General features: G+C 48.2%; 1 protein-coding gene across 3 annotated transcripts in view; it reads right to left on the minus strand.

The window, feature by feature from the left end:
- The window catches only part of chrna8 (cholinergic receptor, nicotinic, alpha 8), a 45,618-nt gene that overhangs the window by 688 nt on the left and 21,771 nt on the right, over nt 1-23,159 (minus strand). The window contains exons 3-10 of one of the 3 annotated variants that reach the window (XM_035530147.2): nt 22,342-22,386; nt 19,730-19,839; nt 8,134-8,213; nt 6,670-6,837; nt 2,946-3,140; nt 2,504-2,590; nt 2,034-2,143; nt 523-1,140 (exon numbers count right to left, since the gene is read on the minus strand). In XM_035530147.2, the coding sequence (XP_035386040.1) occupies nt 661-1,140; nt 2,034-2,143; nt 2,504-2,590; nt 2,946-3,140; nt 6,670-6,837; nt 8,134-8,213; nt 19,730-19,839; nt 22,342-22,386 (1,275 nt within the window). In that variant the 3' untranslated portion in view covers nt 523-660. Of the gene's footprint in view, nt 1,141-2,033; nt 2,144-2,503; nt 2,591-2,945; nt 3,141-6,669; nt 6,838-8,133; nt 8,214-19,729; nt 19,840-22,341; nt 22,387-23,159 lie in introns of all 3 variants that reach the window. The other 2 variants (XM_081714271.1, XM_081714272.1) reach the window with 2 other exon arrangements.

The raw sequence follows: 23,159 nt of genomic DNA on the forward strand, positions 1-23,159 counted from the left end.
CCAAAAAAAAAAAAACCACACCCCAGCAAAAGTGAAGACGTCAGAGAGCAGGAGTCTATATCAGTGTCAAGGGAGGTGGTGTGTGTGTGTGTGTGTGTGTGTGTGTGTGTGTGTGTGTGTGTGTGTGTGTGTGTGTGTGTGTGTGTGTGTGTGTGAGTGAGTGAGTGAGTGTGAGTGTGAGAGAGAGAGAGAGGTGTTCGGTAACGGGTGGACGGAGAGGGACATGGAGAGGTGAGGAATGTTCTTACATCAGCAGACGTGCTCCGGAGAGATGCTACCGCAGACGTACACACGTTGTTCAAAAATGACCAGTTTTCAAAAACACCCAGATTTGTCTATCTCTTTCTACGTTTTTTTTTTTAATTATTGACAACTGTTCATGTTACTCAAAAGCAACGAGGAATGAATCGACTTTGGCAGTACACGCAGACCGAATCACACTTTTCCCGCGACTCGCGCCGATTCGCACTGACTCGCGCACACCGAACCTGCGCGAGCCTCGGCGTTCCGCGCCGCGCCGAGCCTCGGCTCGCCTCTCGCTCGGCGATCGACGTTTCCTTTTCGACGTGCCCAACTCGCCTAAAAACAAACAACGACAACAAAAAAAAACCACAACGACGACGGCGGCGACGACGACGACGACGGTGTGACGCGGCGCGACTACGTGTAGTCCTTGGCGACGGCCTCGATGAAGTTGGGCGCCGACATGAGGATGGCGAAGGTGCAGACGATGGAGAAGAGCGAGAAGGTGACGAGGCAGAGGCGGTCCACCACGGCCGCCGCGAACTTCCACTCGCCGCGCGCCGCCTCCGCCTCGTCCCGGGCGCGGAAGCGCTGCGCCATGTACGTCACCTCGGCCAGGATGCGCTGGAGCTCCTGCGCCGCCTCCCGCCGCTCGCCTGCCGACGACACGCCCGAGTCGCCGCTGGGCGGGCCCTCGCCGGCGAGGAAGCCGAAATAGAGGTTGGCGTGGCCGTTCGTGGCCGGCGACGGCGGGCCGGCCACGGTGGTCAGCTGGATGCTGCCGGCGCTGGCGTGGTGCAGCGGCGAGCGCGCGTACTTGTACGCTGTCCCGCTGTCCTCGCCCGGCTTCTTCATGCGCAGGAACCAGGCGCACCAGTTCAGCAGGATCACTCGCACCTGGGAGGGGAGGTAAAACTAAATGGTTGACTTGCTATTTTAACTACCGATGCTGAACTGTTGTAAGGTGAATGACGTTGTTTTGGACCTTGCGCTGAACTTCTGAAGCCAGTATAAAATGGGGTGATTCTAGCACGTTTCTGTATTATTGTTCTCGGTGGAAGGCGCGCACACACAGCGGCCATGCGCCTGAGCCCGGGTAATGTATAGTGCAGATGGAGTGTGTGCGTGTAGCCCCCAGCAAGCCCTGCTCTGTTTAACTATTCAAACGTGTCTCACATCATAGGCAGCTCCCAGCAGGACTGAGCTAAATAAGAAACGCTGTCCGAACAGACTTAAAAGGATTTTTTTCCCCTTGGAAAGAAGACATTAATGTTTTAGCAAAGGGACCTGATTAACAATGTGACTCTCCCAACTCCATTCTACAGCTTTCTGAAGCTACTCAGACAGTTGGTTTGGGTGCCAGCTGAATTATAGCCAAGTTTGTTTCTGTATTGTACAACCTCCTGCACTAAGTATAAAGGTCGCCATGTAACTCTTGGAGGAATTACAATAACAAACATGTAGTTTTCATGACATGAAGACATGTTAAGTACAAAATGGCAATGTTTGGGCAGAAACAGTAACAACATTCACTGATTTACTTTGTCGCCATCTTAAACAAGGTCACCAAGAATTAAAGGACACCGGGGACATTTAGCTCCCTTTAAGGGGAGGGCGTGGCACATCCGGGACGGAGTATCCCTTTAAAGGGAGGGCGTGGCACATCCGGGACGGCGTATCCCTTTAAAGGGAGGGCGTGGCACATCCGGGACGGAGTATCCCTTTAAAGGGAGGGCGTGGCACATCCGGGACGGAGTATCCCTTTAAAGGGAGGGCGTGGCTCCACTCACCCATTTTGGCATTTTGCCTCCCTGTGGATCGTGATGGTGAAACTGTAGGACGAGCACCGTGACGACCACGGACAAGCCCACGATCATCATTGTACTCGCAAAGTACTGCGCTGTGAACAGAAACGGCACACACACAGCTGTCAGAATCCCCCTGACAAACAAACAGCCTCGAGGAAATTCAAAGGGTAGTTTAGTCAAAACTGCGAATTTTGCTGACACCACTGCTAGCGTCTTTTAGCGTCCTGTAAATATTAGCCACATTAGCATTTAGCCAAGCTGTGCCTTTAAGAGCAAAAGATTTATTATTCGAATAATACCATCAGTCCATTGAAGGTGTTTAAAATAAGTCTGATTTAAAAGTACTCGACACCAAGCACAAGGTCCTATTTTGTGGGGACATCGTTGCCCGGTTCTGGGGAGGTGGGATTTGCTGTTCTGGAAGTCGCGAAGAATGAGGTGGTGGGTGGTACCTATGAGAGGGACCGAGTCAGACGTAGCCGGCATGATCTCGGCCACCAGCAGCATGAAGACGGTGAGCGAGAGCAGCACAGTGATGCCTGATGAGAAGAAGAGGAGCGAAAAGATGAGGAGAAAATCAATTTGCTCTACACCCCTGATGGCAACCTGCACGCACAGAGGTCAGGGGTGTGTGTGTGTGTGTGTGTGTGTGTGTGTGTGTGTGTGTGTGTGTGTGTGTGTGTGTGTGTGTGTGTGTGTGAGGGAGGGAGGGAGAGAGAGAGGGATGGGGTTTATCTTCACTGCCACTTATCTTTAGGTCAGACCGAGTGTGCGCACGTGTGCATGTGTGTGCATGTCTGTATGAGTATGTTTTGTGTATATGCGTGTGTGTGTGTGTGTGTGTGTGTGTGTGTGTGTGTGTGCGGGTATGCGGGGGCTGTGTGTGCGTGTTACCCAGCGAGATCTTCTCTCCGGAGTCGGCAGGCAGCAGGAAGACCAGCAGGGCGAGGCCGGAGATGAGCACGCAGGGGATGAGCAGGTTGAGGCCGTAGTACAACGTCCGCCGCCGCATGGTCACCGTGTACGTCACATCCGGGTACGGCTCCTTGCAGCACTCGTAATACAACTCGTTCCGTTTCCCTGGGACCCCTGCCAGCACACACACACACACACACACACACACACACACATACATACATACAATGCTGAAATGTTGCATTTATAGGTCTTGGAACACACCTGGAAAAAACCTGGAAAAACAACAGCACAGTAGAGATGGGGGAAACGTCACATCTCAAGCAGTCGGAATAGACGGGTTTAACTGCAGTAATGATAATGCCAGGTTGATATTTCAGAAACCTCAGCGCTGTTCTCCGTTTCAGAACACTCCCACCATCCCCCTGTGACAACCTGCGCAGTCTTTTACATTGAAATGCCTTTGGTGCCCTTGAAAGTGTCTGCATTTCATCTTCCTAAAATGCTTCCAAAACCAAAACAAGCATCAACAAGCAGAACAAACAGCCCAGCCAGGGCGATCCGTCTCCGCCGGCCTCTCGTCTTCGTCATGTTTATTCAGTGCTCCCTGGTTTCGTGGGTCTTTTGCTGCATAATCCATTTACCCTTTTTCAAGAGGATGAAAATCAATATTTCCATTCACCAAACAAAATGCAAAGCCACAATCTCCGAGAGGGAATAATCTCAACAACTGGAAATATAATTGTTCTCCTGAATGTAATAATGCTGAACTTCAAATGTACTAGCAGTGTGTTAAAGCACTGTTAAATGGGTTGCATTCAGTGACGAGCTTGAATGTTTTGAATATGTGTACTGCTTCTAATCTGTAACAGCAGGGTTGGGAGTCATCTTACCGGAGGACTCCAGCTTTAGCACTTTCCCGAGCGATTATTATGCTTGCAGTTGTTTTGGAATAACAGCAAGGTGCTTTCCTGAAGAACACACTTCACGGTGGAATAAAGTGGCCAGATCGTGCTGACCTTCACCAGCCTTCACACTACCCTGAAGAAGTGGGCTGGTAAAGCAAAGAAATATTTAGCACCTGTTTTGTCAATTCCCCATTTATAAACGCACGGAAAATCACATTCCCATACATCTAAAACATAGATAATAGAATCAATTAACAATTTTAAGATACAGCAGTATAGATTTTGGTACACTTTCTTCTCTCAGAGCAGGTTTTTAAACTTTTAAACTAATTACAGTGCAATTATTTAGACTTTCTGCTTTTTATAAATGTTTTCCTTTATACCTGCACATTTATTTTGTGTGTGTGTGTGTGTGTGTGTGTGTGTGTGTGTGATAGGAGGATAGGAAAAACAAACAACCAAAAATTGTGAGGGAATCGGCGTGCATGATCTCAGTTCATTTGTGCTTCCAAAACCAACACTTAAAGATCGAGACCTGGCTACATTCCTTCATTAAAAATAATCTTTGGAGTGTCTGATCTTGCTGAGGGGGGTACATTCAGAGGCAACTTCTCTGCTTCAATGAACTTTGATGCCTGGACAGTAGTCAAAAAAGTTCTTTACTTGGCCTTAAAACATGTTCTGGGCTGCATGGACTAACTGTCCTAGCTGATCATGCTACCCTAAAATATGACCCTATAGTTTGTGCGTGTGTGCGTGTGTGCGTGTCTGCGTGTCTGCGTGTGCGTGTGCGTGTGCGCGTGTGCGTGTGTGCGTGTGTGTGTGTGTGTGTGCGTGCGTGTACATGCCTATGTGTGCACATTTTCCGTCTGGCACCCAAATTGCTATTATCAGGGTCCATCTGTTAGACAGACAGAGAGACAGACATGGGGGGTCAAAGTTCAAAGGAGGGCAGGAAGTGCCAACCTAAGAAGCTTCGCTGCGCCGTGGCTGCTGTAATGCTCTAAAAATTCACTCGCAAACTTATCCTGTCTAAAAACAAATGAATCCCAAATCTAGTGACCTTTCACTTTTAGTCTGCTTGTAATATCCACCTTCAGCAATTCTGTTTTCGTTTTTGTGCTCAACCAGTCAAACTAAATTGCCCATCTGATTTCTTTCAGGGCTGTGTGGACACAGAAATCCTATCTTTTGTAATCACATCTGAGTCACTTTCATATGTTGTCTACGGTGGGATTAGTCTTAACAGATCCATGGCCGCGCGTCATGAATGGGAATGGCCAGACGGGGGTCCGTGTGGCTTTTTGCCTGTGGAAACACCAGTGGGGGGGTGAGACGCAGTGAGAATGGTAGCTGTGAACACAGCTAAAACCGGGTGCAACTGGGCTGACTTTTCGCCCTCTCGACCCGAGTACGCACGGCTGGTGAACGTTTTGCAGCCTCCCTGGCAAAACCTAGTTCATACAGGAGATGCCGGCGCAGCCACGTCGATGGGTTCGGTGCCGTGAGTCGTCTCACGGATATTGCGGTTTTTGTGGTTGGGGAAGCAGGTGACTCAGGCAAAAATCATGAATGTGGACTGTCGAGATAGGCACATCGGATCTTAGAAAAAACACTGGAACTGAACAATGTGGCTCGTGATGTGAACGTAGCCATAGTGACGCGCGTAACCTCCTTGACGGAAGGAACGTCGCTGAATGACTTCGACACATCGAGTGTTAGATTAACCGTTCAAGTGTTTATTGATGCTCTGCTGGATTTGAATGAGTAGGTGTTAATTCATTGCCGCAGGGGATAATACAAAATCAGTGATTGCTGTGAGATGCTCCAAACGAGGCAGAGATCCAGACCCACACACACACTTTGTCCTCCTTTGTCATTAAGGAGCCCTCGTGGTCCCGGCATTGTTAGAGAGGGAGTGTGTGAAGTGGGTTGGTTTGTCCCTCTGTGAAGAATATTTACTCCTCTTTCACATAAACCAATATTTCTCTAACTCGGGGGGGGGGGGTCAATGCAGGAAGACAATCAATACTATCCCTTCAGAAAAAGGAGAGAGGCCATAAGACACACACAAGCACATATGCAAACGCACGCACGCGCACACACAAACACACACACACACGCACACACACACACACAGTGTCACTAGCACTGTAATTCAGCACTGAAGACGAGCAGCAAAATCTAACAGCCTCTGGTAACAAAGGAAAACACAAAAGATGAAAGAGAAAAGTAGAGATAGACTGAAAAGAAAGAGTGAAACAAATTAACAGTGTTTGTGTGTGTGCGCGCGTGCGTGTGCTATCACCCGCCAAGTGGGGATGTATGTGTGTGAGTGTTTGTGAGTGTGTGTGTGCATGCTCTTCTCACCCCCCATTGGAGGTGTATGTGTGTGTGTGTGTGTGTGTGTGTGTGTGTGTGTGTGTGTGCATGCTCTTACCCATTAAGTCCCACCCGCTGTTGGAGGGGTGTGTGTGTGTGTGTGTGTGTGTGTGTGTGTGCGCTCTTACCCATTAAGTCCCACCCCCTGTTGGGGATGTGTGTTTGTGAGTGTGTATGTGTGTGTGCATGCTCTTCTCAGCCCCCATTGGAGGTGTATGCGTGTGAGTCTTTGTGAGTGTGTGTGTGTGTGTGTGTGCGTGTGTGTGCATGCTCTTACCCACTAAGTCCCACCCCCTGTTGGAGGTGTGGGTGTGGGTGTTTGCGCGTGCGTGCCCGCGCTCTTACCCACTAAGTTCCACCCCCTGTTGGAGGTGTGGGTGTGGGTGTTTGCGGGTGCGTGCCCGCGCTCTTACCCACTAAGTCCCACTCCCCGTTGGGGATGTATGTAGAGATATCTGCTTCCTGCATCTGCAGGTCCAGCAACCAGCCATTGTACGTCCAGGAGCCGAACTTCAGGTCACACTTCTGCACATCAAACGGGAACCAACGCACATCGATGTAACATGTGCTCTTCAGGATGCCTGTTAACAGGAGACAGACACACACATACTATTCAGAACTTCTACATATTTATGTGCAACTATGCACAAACCTACACACTGCATCTAACATACTAGACCCGGAACTCCATCCGTGTTTTGACTCTTCCACCTTGAGTCTGACCCGGCCCTTCCAGCAATGGCATGAATATCCTTTATTATCGTTTCTTTACTGTCAAATCCAGGCCTACAGAGATGCTGTTCAAGTCATCCTAGAGTTCACGTGTGTGTTCCTTTCTTTGCTGGCCTCTTCACTAATTGGTGCTTCATATTCTGATTATTCTCGCTAGTATTTTGACTCTGAGTTTTGTAGTTGTTTTAAAGGTAGTTAGAGAGGTCGTAGTTGTTTTGAGGTTAGTTAGGAAGTTTTGAGGTTAGGGAGTTTCGAGGTTAGTTAGGGAGGGTTGTAGTTGTTTTGAGGGTAGTTATGGAGGGTTGTAGTTGTGTTGAGGTTAGGGAGGGTCATAGTTGTTCTGAGGTTAGTTAGGGAGGGTCGTAGTTGTTTTGAGGTTAGTTAGAGAGGTCGTAGTTGTTTTGAGGTTAGTTAGGAAGTTTTGAGGTTAGGGAGTTTCGAGGTTAGTTAGGGAGGGTTGTAGTTGTTTTGAGGTTAGTTAGAGAGGGTCTTAGTTGTTTTGAGGTTAGTTAGGAAGTTTGAGGTTAGGGAGTTTTGAGGTTAGTTAGGGAGGGTTGTAGTTGTTTTGAGGTTAGTTAGAGAGGGTCTTAGTTGTTTTGAGGTTAGGGAGTTTCAAGGTTAGTTAGGGAGGGTTGTAGTTGTTTTGAGGTTAGTTAGGAAGTTTTGAGGTTAGTTAGGGAGGGAGTGAATGTGTCTTGTCCCTCTTTCGTTTTCCACCAGGTTAGGGAGATTCTCCTCTTCTTTATTATAATATACCCAATCATTATTCCACTCAGTGTCTCTGTTCACATTTGTTATTCAGTTCACCCCACCTACCACAGAGTCACAGTTATTCAATGTTTACTCATCTACCACTCCACACTTTATGTTGCAGCCTAACTTAGACTGGGTCAAAACAAGGCCTTATTCCAAACACACACACACACACAAGGGTGTGTGTATTCCAAGCACACACAGGCACAGACATGAAAGTTGTGTTTTAAGACTTATGCAGTAAAACCCAGTGTGACAGCAACATTTTTCAAAGGCTCTAACACTGTAATGTATGTCATGGGAGTTTGTGTTTGTGTGTGTGTGTGTGTGTGTGTGTGTGTGCATGTTTGTGCGCGTGTTTGTGCGCGTGTTTGTGTGTGATTGTGTCTTACCTGGTGGTATATACTGACATGCTCCAGATGAGTTCACCAGAACATTAGTGTGAAAGGTGGCGTCAAACCTCTCATCAGCACTGGGCAGCAACCAAAGCAACGCAACAGAAAAACATCTATTCATGAAAACCGAAACGATACAGCAACATGCACACACCAGCGAAAGGGCTCGCTTCCAGAAATATCACTGTAAATAAAGTACACAACATTAATTTACAGGTTATGCCTTCAGAAATTAATTTGCACATTATAAATTATTCTTATTTTCAATAGCCTGCTCTGGGGGTTCGGGTATTTCTCCTCCTTAACCATTCGTTGCTTTCCAATGGCATCATACACCTGCCTTTGCTTAGGCAAAGGGAGACACAACTCCTATCTGCCTTTAATTAAAACTGTTTAGCAGAGTTAGGTGCTGTGGTACCTCCGGCTATGATGGCTACATTATTCAACAGGCAATCCATTATTAATCACGCTTGCTGCGTCGCGAATACGAAACAAAGAAATCATTCAGGCAAGGTCGCGGTAGAGCCGAGACCAGCAATATCAGCGCCGTGACGCGGAGGTGTAGGAGTCTGGTAACATTCCTCGTCCGTTGCTCCATCACGAATTTGCTGGCCTGTTCAGTTGAAGCATCTGTGAGCGTGCGTGGGGGGGGGGGGATATGAGGTCGTTTATGCCACAGAAGCTCTTGCAGGCAGAAAACAGACATTTTGATGTTTTCCTCAGTGACACTCTCAATCTACTCATCACATTTCTGTGACACCCACTGAGGGTGTAACTGTCAGACCACAGGATTCCCTTATAAACTCATTTTCATAGTAGGCTCTGCAGGTAACCATGTGGGTGAGTTTAGCACCAAACAAAGGCTCCTTCAATTTCATAACTCCCAAATATTCAGTATGGTAATAATCTACATAGTGTCAGCTATGGCTGATAATTCACCAAAGCCATTCAGAATGAATTCTGTGCTATAGATGATATTTCAGGCTTGGTATATAGTGCCCTTTCCAAAGGTTTCATTTACAGCATTTAGCTGACACTTTTATCCAAAGCATCTTACAATTATGACTGAGTATAACTTAAGCAATTGAGGGTTACCAGCAACCTTCTGATTACAAGTCAAGTACTTTAACCACTGAGCTACCACTGCCCCTGTTTCAGTAATACAATGAATCACAAATTTCGTGACACATTATTTTTTTCAATCAGGCAAAGCCATTTTGCATGTTTAAGTTTGCAAATAACTGCAACTCTGGAAGTCCTGAGCCACATTTGAAAACTACCCATCAGCTAAGGCCACAGATCCCCATCACTGTTTCAGCCTCTGTCTCTTTTTTTTGCTATTAACTGCTAAAACATTTTTTCATTGTGCTCAGCTGGCCACTGTCACAAAGTGTTGAACATATCCTGAAACACTGAGTATCCTGAGTATCCTCGAGGTATCCTGGCTCTAAGATAAATGCATGCACAGGCCTGAAACAACTTGGTCATACTGGCAATGATTTACATTGCTTACAGAGGGGGCCTAGGCTCTTGGAGAGCCAATACCGCCACGTTTCATCAGTTCACTGCTGTGGTCTAGATTATTATCTCAAAGCTGCAGGCACAGAATGTTGCCATCATGAGATTGGAATTTAGCGCTTAGCAGAACGTGCACCTGAGTCTCATTGCATCGCAGTGGAATGTCCTGCCAAGGCACTCAGGCTTAGCATGGCCACAGGCCTCTGCTTGACAGCCATCTCTTCCAGCCTTCAGCCTTCCACCAAAACGCCGTCGGACTTTAACAGTCTGCTACACACCGTCATTTGGCTCAAGCCAGGACCAACCACAGATGGGTCTTCAGGGGACCAGTGTGTCAGGTAAGAAAGCTACACACCCATCACTGAAATAAGCCCCGTTGCAGGAAACAACGGCAACTTTTCTTCCGATGCATTGAAGACTCTTCGAGCGTTCGGTGCGTCCTTCATCATGAAGCTGCATCACCTTCTAATCCGTCCACCAAGCACCGTGTCATCCTTTCAGATCCTGCCTCCCCGCCACACTATTTCTACAGACAGCGGGCTGAACCGGTCCATGCCCCCCAGCTAATGCGTCGTTAGCATTCACTGACGCGCTTCCACTGGCTCGAGCTTCAGTGTTTAAAGTCTTCTTTCTACCCTTGGCATCCTTCACAAGCAAATATTTCAGCTCGGAAACCATGGCACCGTACATCAAAGGTCGGTCCTCCTCTGGCTCCACCTCATCGTCAAAACAGGTGATGTCAGCACATTTCTGAAACTTTCCTACGTGTTTGGATTTGATAAAAAATCTCAACAGAGTGATGTTTTAGCGCTCTGCCAAAAAGGAGTGTGGTGATTGAGCTGAGCAGCGTGCGCTCCGATCAGAAAAGTTATATGGCGCTTCTGTTGTGACGCTTAAAAAAGACGGATGGACGTGCAGGCGCTTTAAATGCCCTTTACATCATTTCCTTCAACAAGAGGGAGTACACAACTCTAATGTAATTTTAGCAGGACTCTGGTGCCATCATGACTGGAAATATAAGGAATTTGCATAATACAGATTTATGCAGTGTGGCCAATCAGAAGGAAATTACTCTTTTTAATCAGCCTCCAACACAAAGGTGAGTTCTCTAATATCTTTCTCTCTGACTGACCCTCCCTCTCTCTCTTTCTCTCTCTCTCTGACATGTCTAATCAGCATTTTAATTGTCCTTGACGAACGTAAAATAATTAAAAGCATATTAAAATGGGAAGTGCACATGACTGATGTGTCTGAGAAGCATCTGAGCAGCCTTTCAACGGCGAGGAATTACTCTGCAGCCTGCATGCTGATGTAGAGGTCTCTGCCAATCATTTCAACAGGAGCGTCTCGAGGCCTGCTGACTGCACCTACAGACCTGGTCTAGACCTGACCCACGTTCATGACTGAGGTTTCATGACCAGCCCGGCAATGCACACGATTCAGAATGGAAATTAAGGATCTCTGTATTTACAGTCTTGCTAGTCAGAACAGCAATTCGAGATATGCAAAATTATATGTTGGCAAGCCAAAATATATTTTGATATCTTCAGATTTTCAATCTCTAATGTCTAGTATAAATGACATCTGAGAAGCATCACGGACCATGTAATGCATTTTTGAATAAATCAGTCGATTATTAACATTAAATGAGAACTACAAAAAATGCTCAGTTCAATCGTAGGTTAGGGTGTAAAGTTTATACTAAACCCTATAGTAGTTTAAAACTAACAAGGTGTATTATTAGTTGCACCACAGGGGACCTGGTTTTGTGCTGAAATAGGCTACATAAATCTTATGTGCATCTTGCTAGTAAGAATAATCGTTCAAGATATCCACAAACATTATGACTAGTGGGAATGGTCATTTGAGATATCTGAAATATAACAGCTGTCTAGTTAACAACATATTCAAGATATCCATAATTTCTTTGGAGCTATCTTAAAAGGACATTAGACTAATCCTAAATCAAACCCAGGATATCTTTAATTCAGTTTTGATAAGTCATAATTTACATTCAAGATATCTACAATTTAATTTGCACTAGCGATTTCTACAATTTGCACTATTTTCAGATTATCTAAAAATACATTTAAGATATCTTAAATCATGAAGAAATGTAAGATATCTTGAATTAGAATAATAACTAATCAGAAACAAAGTGGACATATCTATAATTTGCTTTACGACTAATGATAATATCATTTTGGATATCTTAAATTTATATTGTATATAGTCGGTAATGAATTTCAGATATCCTGAATTGAAGCTCCCATACGAATCAACTGCAAACGTTATGTAATTCATTCTAGTCAAAATTTAATTAGAGATAAATTAGCATTATGTCTAGTCAGAAATTAATTACAGATATCTTTAATGCAAATCTGTTCAGATCAATAAATGGTAAAACCGCTTGCCATATGTTCCTTGCCAGTAGGCATAGCGGAATGATGTCGAGAAGATAAAACCACACGCACTTTCAAACTTCAAACCACGGTTATATGGGAGAGACTGTGTCTGGGTTTAAGGAAGTAGGACACAGCCCGGGAGAAAGAAAGTGAGACAGAAGTCTCTCCCACCAGCACTCACCTGCGGTCTCTCCCACCCGCACTCACCGGCTGTCTCTCCCTGTCACTCTCATGCTGTCTCTCCCACCAGCACTCACCGGCTGTCTCTCCCTGTCACTCTTCTGCTGTCTCTCCCACCAGCACTCACCGGCTGTCTCTCCCACCAGCACTCACCGGCTGTCTCTCCCTGTCACTCTTCTGCGGTCTCTCCCTCCAGCACTCACCGGCTGTCTCTCCCTGTCACTCTTCTGCTGTCTCTCCCTCCAGCACTCACCAGCTGTCTCTCCCTGTCACTCTTCTGCGGTCTCTCCCACCAGCACTCACCGGCTGTCTCTCCCTGTCATGCTTCTGCTGTCTCTCCCACCAGCACTCACCGGCTGTCTCTCCCTGTCACTCTTCTGCTGTCTCTCCCACCAGCACTCACCGGCTATCTCTCCCTGTCACTCTTCTGCTGTCTCTCCCACCAGCACTCACCGGCTGTCTCTCCCTGTCACTCTTCTGCTGTCTCTCCCTGTCACTCTTCTGCTGTCTCTCCCACCAGCACTCACCGGCTGTCTCTCCCTGTCACTCTTCTGCTGTCTCTCCCACCAGCACTCACCGGCTGTCTCTCCCTGTCACTCTTCTGCTGTCTCTCCCACCAGCACTCACCGGCTGTCTCTCCCTGTCACTCTTCTGCTGTCTCTCCCACCAGCACTCACCGGCTGTCTCTCCCTGTCACTCTTCTGCTGTCTCTCCCACCAGCACTCACCGGCTGTCTCTCCCTGTCACTCTTCTGCTGTCTCTCCCACCCGCACTCACCGGCTGTCTCTCCCTGTCACTCTTCTGCTGTCTCTCCCACCAGCACTCACCGGCTGTCTCTCCCTGTCACTCTTCTGCTGTCTCTCCCACCAGCACTCACCGGCTGTCTCTCCCTGTCACTCTTCTGCTGTCTCTCCCACCAGCACTCACCGGCTGTCTCTCCCTGTCACTCTTCTGCGGTCTCTCCCACCAGCACTCACCGGCTGTCTCTCCCTGTCACTCTTCTGCTGTCTCTCCCACCAGCACTCACCGGCTGTCTCTCCCTGTCACTCTTCTGCTGTCTCTCCCACCAGCACTCACCGGCTGTCTCTCCCTGTCACTCTTCTGCTGTCTCTCCGACCAGCACTCACCGGCTGTCTCTCCCTGTCACTCTTCTGCTGTCTCTCCCACCAGCACTCACCGGCTGTCTCTCCCTGTCACTCTTCTGCGGTCTCTCCCACCAGCACTCACCGGCTGTCTCTCCCTGTCACTCTTCTGCTGTCTCTCCCACCAGCACTCACCGGCTGTCTCTCCCTGTCACTCTTCTGCTGTCTCTCCCACCAGCACTCACCGGCTGTCTCTCCCTGTCACTCTTCTGCTGTCTCTCCGACCAGCACTCACCGGCTGTCTCTCCCTGTCACTCTTCTGCTGTCTCTCCCACCAGCACTCACCGGCTGTCTCTCCCTGTCACTCTTCTGCTGTCTCTCCCACCAGCACTCACCGGCTGTCTCTCCCTGTCACTCTTCTGCTGTCTCTCCCACCCGCACTCACCGGCTGTCTCTCCCTGTCACTCTTCTGCTGTCTCTCCCACCAGCACTCACCGGCTGTCTCTCCCTGTCACTCTTCTGCTGTCTCTCCCACCAGCACTCACCGGCTGTCTCTCCCTGTCACTCTTCTGCTGTCTCTCCCACCAGCACTCACCGGCTGTCTCTCCCTGTCACTCTTCTGCTGTCTCTCCCACCAGCACTCACCGGCTGTCTCTCCCTGTCACTCTTCTGCTGTCTCTCCCACCCGCACTCACCGGCTGTCTCTCCCTGTCACTCTTCTGCTGTCTCTCCCACCAGCACTCACCGGCTGTCTCTCCCTGTCACTCTTCTGCTGTCTCTCCGACCAGCACTCACCGGCTGTCTCTCCCTGTCACTCTTCTGCTGTCTCTCCCACCAGCACTCACCGGCTGTCTCTCCCTGTCACTCTTCTGCGGTCTCTCCCACCAGCACTCACCGGCTGTCTCTCCCTGTCACTCTTCTGCTGTCTCTCCCACCAGCACTCACCGGCTGTCTCTCCCTGTCACTCTTCTGCTATCTCTCCCACCAGCACTCACCGGCTGTCTCTCCCTGTCACTCACCTGCAGTCTCTCCCACCAGCACTCACCTGCGGTCTCTCCCACCAGCACTCACCTGCGGTCTCTCCCACCCGCACTCACCGGCTGTCTCTCCCTGTCACTCTTCTGCTGTCTCTCCCACCAGCACTCACCGGCTGTCTCTCCCACCAGCACTCACCGGCTGTCTCTCCCTGTCACTCTTCTGCGGTCTCTCCCACCAGCACTCACCGGCTGTCTCTCCCTGTCACTCTTCTGCGGTCTCTCCCACCAGCACTCACCGGCTGTCTCTCCCTGTCACTCTTCTGCGGTCTCTCCCACCAGCACTCACCGGCTGTCTCTCCCTGTCACTCTTCTGCTGTCTCTCCCACCAGCACTCACCGGCTGTCTCTCCCTGTCACTCTTCTGCTGTCTCTCCCACCAGCACTCACCGGCTGTCTCTCCCTGTCACTCTTCTGCTGTCTCTCCCACCAGCACTCACCGGCTGTCTCTCCCTGTCACTCTTCTGCTGTCTCTCCCACCCGCACTCACCGGCTGTCTCTCCCTGTCACTCTTCTGCTGTCTCTCCCACCCGCACTCACCGGCTGTCTCTCCCTGTCACTCTTCTGCTGTCTCTCCCATCAGCACTCACCGGCTGTCTCTCCCATCAGCACTCACCGGCTGTCTCTCCGACCAGCACTCACCGGCTGTCTCTCCCTGTCACTCTTCTGCTGTCTCTCCCACCAGCACTCACGTCTCTCCCTGTCACTCTTCTGCTGTCTCTCCCACCAGCACTCACCGGCTGTCTCTCCCTGTCACTCTTCTGCTGTCTCTCCCACCCGCACTCACCGGCTGTCTCTCCCTGTCACTCTTCTGCTGTCTCTCCCACCCGCACTCACCGGCTGTCTCTCCCTGTCACTCTTCTGCTGTCTCTCCCATCAGCACTCACCGGCTGTCTCTCCCTGTCACTCTTCTGCTGTCTCTCCGACCAGCACTCACCGGCTGTCTCTCCCTGTCACTCTTCTGCTGTCTCTCCCACCAGCACTCACCGGCTGTCTCTCCCTGTCACTCTTCTGCTGTCTCTCCCACCAGCACTCACCGGCTGTCTCTCCCTGTCACTCTTCTGCGGTCTCTCCCACCAGCACTCACCGGCTGTCTCTCCCTGTCACTCTTCTGCTGTCTCTCCCACCAGCACTCACCGGCTGTCTCTCCCTGTCACTCTTCTGCTGTCTCTCCCACCAGCACTCACCGGCTGTCTCTCCCTGTCACTCTTCTGCTGTCTCTCCCACCAGCACTCACCGGCTGTCTCTCCCTGTCACTCTTCTGCTGTCTCTCCCACCCGCACTCACCGGCTGTCTCTCCCTGTCACTCTTCTGCGGTCTCTCCCACCAGCACTCACCGGCTGTCTCTCCCTGTCACTCTTCTGCTGTCTCTCCCACCAGCACTCACCGGCTGTCTCTCCCTGTCACTCTTCTGCTGTCTCTCCCACCAGCACTCACCGGCTGTCTCTCCCTGTCACTCTTCTGCGGTCTCTCCCACCAGCACTCACTGGCTGCCTCTCCCTGTCACTCTCATGCTGTCTCTTCCCCATCACTCTCCTAATGTCTTCCTGTCATGCCAGCACAAGCAGGCGGAGCTAACACAGTTATGAGGAACCCCGGCCATTTTCCTCCCCAGAAAAAATAAAAATAAAAATATAATCTAAAACTATTCCCACAGCTCTGTGTAACACCACACAAGCAAGCAACACTCCTATTTGGCTGCACGTCCACTCACCCCCGTGCCCCTGATTCACGCGATCAGGGGGGCATTTAGCTGATGAGCTCATGGGAAAATGCATAAGCCATTAAGCTTGACCGACCTCAAAGCAGCGCAGCACGTGGTTACACCTCGTGCTCCAGCTAACGAAAACACTCACGCCGCACAAACAGGCACAAGGAACGTCAGTTCTGAAGGTCTGTAGTTTAGATAAACTTCACTTAGCCTTTTCTCTGTCTTAATGTTATAACGTAATCAAGACTTAAGAGGGAAAATGACTGTTTAATCGAACTGCACACTATACCCAGTAATGGCTCTTTCGGCTGAGGGGGAAATGTGTGATATCGCAATCAAATTTGCATTATACAGATTGGAGGGGACTTTTAAATGGGGAATTCCAAATAAGATCTGCATGTGACATCTGTTCATCTTCAGTTATACTGATCTCAGTGGAGCGCTTGATTCTGACTGGTTCTGACTGGAGTTTTAAGGAATATGGTCTTTTTAAAATATTATTATTGTTAGTAGTCACATTTGCATAGTGCTTTTCTCAAACCCAAGGACACTTTCCTGACAGAAATCAGCTTTTGCAATGAAATCACTCACACGCCCATGATAAGTGGCAGCCATCAGAGGTCTATTATTTCTGAGTTATATCTTACATATTCAAATTAATCTTAACTAAACTAAACAGGATCCCATGTTGCCTTAGTCCATATAGTCTTCTAGAGTGTGTGTGCGTGTGCGTGCGCGCGTGTGCGTGTGTGTGTGTGTGTGTGTGTGTGTACAGGCAAATACATTTAACAGAGGCTGCTGTCTCTCTCCTTTCTGTTTCCTCCCTCATCCTCATCCTCCTCTTCCTCACACCTGGTGCCCTGAGGCCATGCCGAGTTGCCTTGCCATGATGACATCACTGACGTGTCGGCAGTAGGCAGGTTGGGAAATCAGATTCAGCTTTGCTCTTGAAAGGTTCTGCAGTGTGCAAACATGTTTTAAATTGGGAATATTCATGCACACTGCAGTAGATTACAAAGATACTGAATAGCTTGGCCTCCCCTTTGCACTGCAGATAAATCTTTTGACTAGTTAGCTTATTTAGCTCTTTTAAAATAATAATAATACTAATACATTTTCAGCAGGTTTCTTTAATTGTTTCTCTCTGTGTGTTTCATCTCTTTAGGCTTGTAAGACTGCAGTCATTAACAGCTGTTCATCCTGAGCCACAGCAGTTTAATGTTATGTGTAATTCTCTTTTCAGTCTGCTAAACTTTCTCTCTCTCTCTCTCTCTCTGTCCATTTTCACTTTTATGGCTCATCTTTCCCGGAATGTCCCAGATAAACACTGACCTCACTCAACTTCTGAATCCATGTGCAATTGCACCCTTAAATAATTTTTAAATGACCCACTTAATAGCTGCCATTCAGAAACAGAGGGCAGACAAAGAGCAGAATATATGAACCAACATTGCCATTGTTGTTGTGAAATTCTTCATTTTGTCTGCCTTCCACTGAAGTAACAATATGTGTTTGTTGCTTATATTAATGCAGGCAAGGGTCACATCACCTTCTCCAGCCAATCAGGCCTTCCGGAGGCGTTCACCCTGCACGTTTAGATAACTGTGGCTTCCCTTAGTGTGCACTATGTTTCGTACAAGCCGTCACAGCAGTAAATTGATTTATTATTGACTTTTTTTTTTTTAATGAGGGAATTCAATGGACTGGGTAATTACTCCTTTTTTGGAAAGTTCACATATAATCCCACTGCTCAACAATCAATGCTTGCAAGTACTCTATTGCAAGTAGCAGCGGTTGAAATGCATCACACAGTCAACAGGGCACTTTGAGCATTTTCCTGAAAGCTTGGAAGACTGAATTGAGCTACTGGTTACTAATAAACCCACACAATGCATCTGAGTTTACCAGTGCCCTCAGTGATCCAAAGTCTCACCAACAATGCTTGGCCCCCGTGATCGCTTCCAGGTGCTTTACCTTTGATTAGTTTTGATATTCAGCGTTAGCAGCATGCCGAACAAAATGGAGACAGTCCAGACTGATCGGGAGCGGGACGTACCTTAAGTGCTCCATAAATTATGGCCCATTGTAGAAATGATTAAACGTGTAAATCTGGGGAGAGCACAGCTGTGCCTTCACCACCAGCTTTTACGGAATTAATTTAGCCAGTATCACGTCTTTTAATCCCTCCCTCCGAATGTCTTCTCTCTCTCTCTCTCTCTCTCCCTCTTTCAGTGTGTCTCACTGGACTGCCACTGGGTCATTTTTCCGAGGTTTCCAGGTAAGTGGGTTAGTAAGACCTGGTGTCAGCTGAGCTGAGGTGTCACTTCCGTTTCTGCGTGCAGTTTCCCTCCGCAGCTGAGGCTACCGCCACTGTTGATCTTCGCCCTCGCTTTCCACTCCCACTAGCACTTGACGGCCTTTTTTGTTTTTGTTTGTATGTTTGTTTTCTTTTTATTTGTTTGAACCACATACCTGACATTTGACCCGACGCTCATATTCCAGAGCGTTTGACGCCTGTTGCTTGAGTACAACCGCACTTAAGTCTATTGATTCTGGTATAGCAAAAAACTGTACAAAATATAATCCTAATCCATGACTCTAATCCCAAAATGCTGCCGCACGCCACTGTCCAACACCAACATCTTCGTTATGCCAGCTGGCCAGTTTAGTCGGTCTTTTACGGATAAATGGAATCAGGCATGTAAGAGCAGGGAGAACACTAAACGTAATGGAGTGAGATGATCGGAAGGTGATGTGGGTGGGCAGGGCAGATGGAGGGCAGCGGTCAGTGTGTACACAGCGCTAACCTCAGCGGATTGGCTGTGGATGTAAACACAGTGGCATATAGGGTGTTTTCCTCCCCTGCTGTCCAGCTAACTTGGTTCACCGCCCGGGTTACACCTCCCTCGTGACCAGCATGACAAAGCGAATTTCGCCATGACTCAGCGCGAGATGATTTCAGCATGACTCAGCAGCTGCACAGTAGCGTCAAACCTCGCCACCATCAGCTGATGTTTCTGTAGCTGACATGACTGTGTGTGTGTCAGCCATGTGCCCTCACTCATATGCAATTATGTAAAGTCATAATGTGACATTTTCCAAAGCAGTACTGCAGAGGGACAGAACACGGTGAAGAGTAAATAGCTTTCTGCGCAAACACACACGCACACACACACACACACCACATGCATGCGTGTGCCTTTTTCTGGCTGTCATGGATTATTCTTTGCCTGAGAGAAAAGACACACATACACACACACACACACACACACACACACACACCACATGCATGCGTGTGCCTTTTTCTGGCTGTCATGGATTATTCTTTGCCTGAGAGAAAAGACACACACACACACACACACACACACACACACACACACATATACAAAACTCCGAGCCTGCCCATAAAAGGAACTGCCTTTGGCCACTGAGGCTCATGGGAGCTGCGGTTCTTTGAACAATTCTTGCCTGAGGCGAGCGGTTAGCTGGAGCCAGGGGAGGACTACAGGATGTCCCCACTCCACAGCCACAACCTTTCATCAACATTCAGCTCAGCCAATGGCTACTCAGATGGAACCACAGTTACCCACAGCCCCTCCCTCCAGCTGGCTGCTAGTGCACTGTGTGTTTGTGTGTGTGTGTTATTTTAAGTGTACAGTGTTACCTGTTGTAGAGGAGGATGTCTGGGGTCCAGATCTGATTGGAGGGGAAGCGCAGATTGTTCACACCTGGGTAGTTATCAGGATTCCAGCTCAGATACACGTCTGTCCAGCCCTGGACACACAAACACACTCAGCTAAAGAACGTTACATATACTTTATATCCACACACACATGTGAGCCCTTCTAAGAGAATATGTCCACACACACACAGATGCTTTCCAGCTGGGGCTTACAGGCATAAACTAATGAATAGGTCTAAGTGAAAAAAAGACACACACACACAAATACACACACACATCCTCCTCTACAACAGGTAACACTGCACACTTAAAATAACACACACACACACACACACACACACACACACATATATTATGCAGGGAGTCCTGTATATCTCACGCTGCAATTACATGTAATTTGTTAGTTTGCCAGTAAGCACATCACAGCCCAGTATGGTGTGTGTGTTCTGCCTGTCACGTGGCTCAATTGTGTAGGGCTTTGGGTCACAGGCCTCTTCCAGTTATCTATACGCCCCAACCACGCCCCATCCACACCCCCAACCACGCCTTCAGTCATACCCCCAGTAATGCCCCTGCCATGCCCTCCCAGCCACGCCCCTCGACCACGCCCCCCAGCCACGCCCTCAGTCAAACCTCCAGCCAGGCACATCACATTAGAACAGCCAGGAGGAACCTCTGACACTGTCTGCCTGTCTGCTTTCCCAGATCATCTCTCTCTCTCTCTGTCTCTCTTTCCTTCTGCTTTTTCCCTTAGCAGCTTTCACGGACCACCGCCAGCAAGATGGGCAGAGCATCACACACACACACACACACACACACATATATACAGATTTCATCACAAGCATTACAAGCCTGCCACACACTGCATAGTTTAACTTTTTTGCTCCATTTGGCAAGTTTTCATAACGTTGGCAGAAGTCTTTTCCACATCTGTTTGTCCTATCTTCTGTAGTTTACCAACACATCTGTAGCATTGTAACATTTCTAGATGTATCCCATGCCTGTAGGTCTGCAACATCTGTAATCTCTGCCACATCTGCACCCACGTCAGTAGTCTGACACAGGTGGTTGGTTGATCCAATCACCACTCATGCATGAAACCCTTTGATAATTTTCTGGTTTGTTGGATATTTGTTTAAAACAGCATGAACTGGGAATAGTTTCAGTAGGAGCTTAAAATTCCACCTCTCTTCATAGATTGGCCGCTGCCGTTAACCAGATCCGAGCCTCTCTCCAATAGAATCCTCTGAGCTGCGTAACGTATCCTCAGCTTTTGATGTTACCTAAATTTGCAGGATACTAACTGTGCCAAGTTAATGAAACTCTGTTATTAATGAGGGCTCTATCTCTGGTTCAGTGTTTGAAAAGGCCATTTGAGAGACCAGATCAGAAATCAGCATTAGAAAAGGTCCAGACTGGAACTTTCACGCCCGATTTTGCGTTTAAGGCGTGAGTTTACGCTAATGAAGGCCAAACGGACTGGTTACAGCTCAGGACACTGGTGATGGAAGACAAAGACAGGCAGGTTTAAAACACCTATGAAGAATTGTTCATAACATGCTCATAACATGCTCATAGCCTGCTCATAACCTTCCCCTAAACCTGCTTATAACCTGCTCATAGCCTGTTCATAACCTGCTAAAATTTAGTTCCTGTGAGCTAGAATGTGCTTTGGTTAGAGGAGCGGGTGTAAATTTGACTGAATTTGCTCGAGGGGCTGTCATTCAAACATCAGATTTTATCATGAGATTTTTATGATGTTTCTACAAAAAACAAACAAACAAACAAACAAAAAACAAATCGGAGAACTGCTCACTTTCAGGTTTGGAACAAAAATAAATAAAATAAAATAAAACAAAAAAAAACAAATAGTTAACTCTTGGAGTTTTAGATGAGGTACAGACGGACACAAGCCACTATGAGTGTGAGCCAAGCCCTGAACAATCTTACCATTAAAGTAAAGCCAGAAATTCATACAACAGAATTAATATACAACATGATGGATCCTGATACACAACAAACCTGGGGGCGGGGGGTTCCCAGAGCCTGCACACGGCGGAGATCAGAACACAGAGAAATAACCCCAGCCAAACGAACCCGCATTCAGACTCTGAAGGCTGGGTGCACAGTTCTTGCTCAGAGGACTGTGGCATAACGTTCACAATCTAGCAAATTATGCATTCTATCAGAAGCTGCACTCTGGACTGGATGGCTTATATGTCTCATTAAAGTTGAACACCTCACACCGAATCGCACCTCATTGCTGTGAGAGCCATGGCCAAATGCTTGTTTTGGGGGTTGGGGGGTTGTGGTTTTATTGTGGGGTTTTTTTGTTAAGTTGCTTGCGTTTCTGTAACCTCACGACCATTCGGCCCCGCACACATGCACAAACACACAAACACTCGCACATACAAACGGCATTGCATCTCGTCAGGGGAACAGTTTAGGAAATGTCACATTTATACCAAACCAAAGCAGACAGTGAAAGACTGGACCTGCGAATGGTAGTAGGGCTTGTAGTGGATGATTTGTGTGCACACACACACACACACACACACACACACACACACACACACACAAAAGGAAGAACTTACCAGTTGTAGCCAAGCATTGGTTATAAGCACTTGATTCTTCTCATCCTAAAAAGAAAAAAAATTAATGTGAAATAAAATTCCAAATTTGCCTTTTCCTACCTTTTCTCTCAATTATACACTCCCTCACACACACACACACACACACACACACACACAGGGGTGATCTCGGAGCTTCTGAGAGTGAGTGTTAATAACACTGAACTGGAGGAGTCGAACCTCAGAAAAGCTTTGAAATGACATAATCACCACTACAATGGAGAGCTGCTTTAGGCGTGATGTGTCTCTGTGACCTCAGGAAAGCCGTGTTACATAAGCCATCACATCAGCATTTACTGGTGTGTGTGCGCGTGTGTGTGTGTGTGTGTGTGTGTGTGTGTGTGTGTGCGCGTGTGTGTGTGCGCGTGTGTGTGCGCGCGCGTGCGTGTGTGTGCGTGCGCGTGTGTGTGTGCGCGCGTGTGTGTGCGCGTGTGTGTGTGCGCGTGTGTGTGTGCGCGTGTGCGTGTGCGTGTGTGTGCGCGTGTGTGTGTGTGTGTGCGTGTGTGTGTGCGCGCGTGTGTGCGCGTGTGTGTGTGTGCGCGCGTGTGTGTGTGTGCGCGTACATCTGCTGTTTCACTTCTACCTCTTGTCAACTGTCGGATGAGCAGAGAGAGGCAAGAGAGTGGGAATGGGATGGGAGTGGGAATAGGAGTGAGAGAATAGTGAGAATCAAAGAGGGATGGGATTTGGAATAAGTTGAATGGAAGTAGGATAGGAGTGGAAATGGGAGTGGAAATAGGATTAGGATTGCAGTGGGAATAGAAATGCTGGGAGTGAGAATG

Source organism: Electrophorus electricus, chromosome 5, assembly GCF_041902795.1.
Source record: "Electrophorus electricus isolate QZ-2024a chromosome 5, ASM4190279v1, whole genome shotgun sequence".
Taxonomy (NCBI): domain Eukaryota; kingdom Metazoa; phylum Chordata; class Actinopteri; order Gymnotiformes; family Gymnotidae; genus Electrophorus; species Electrophorus electricus.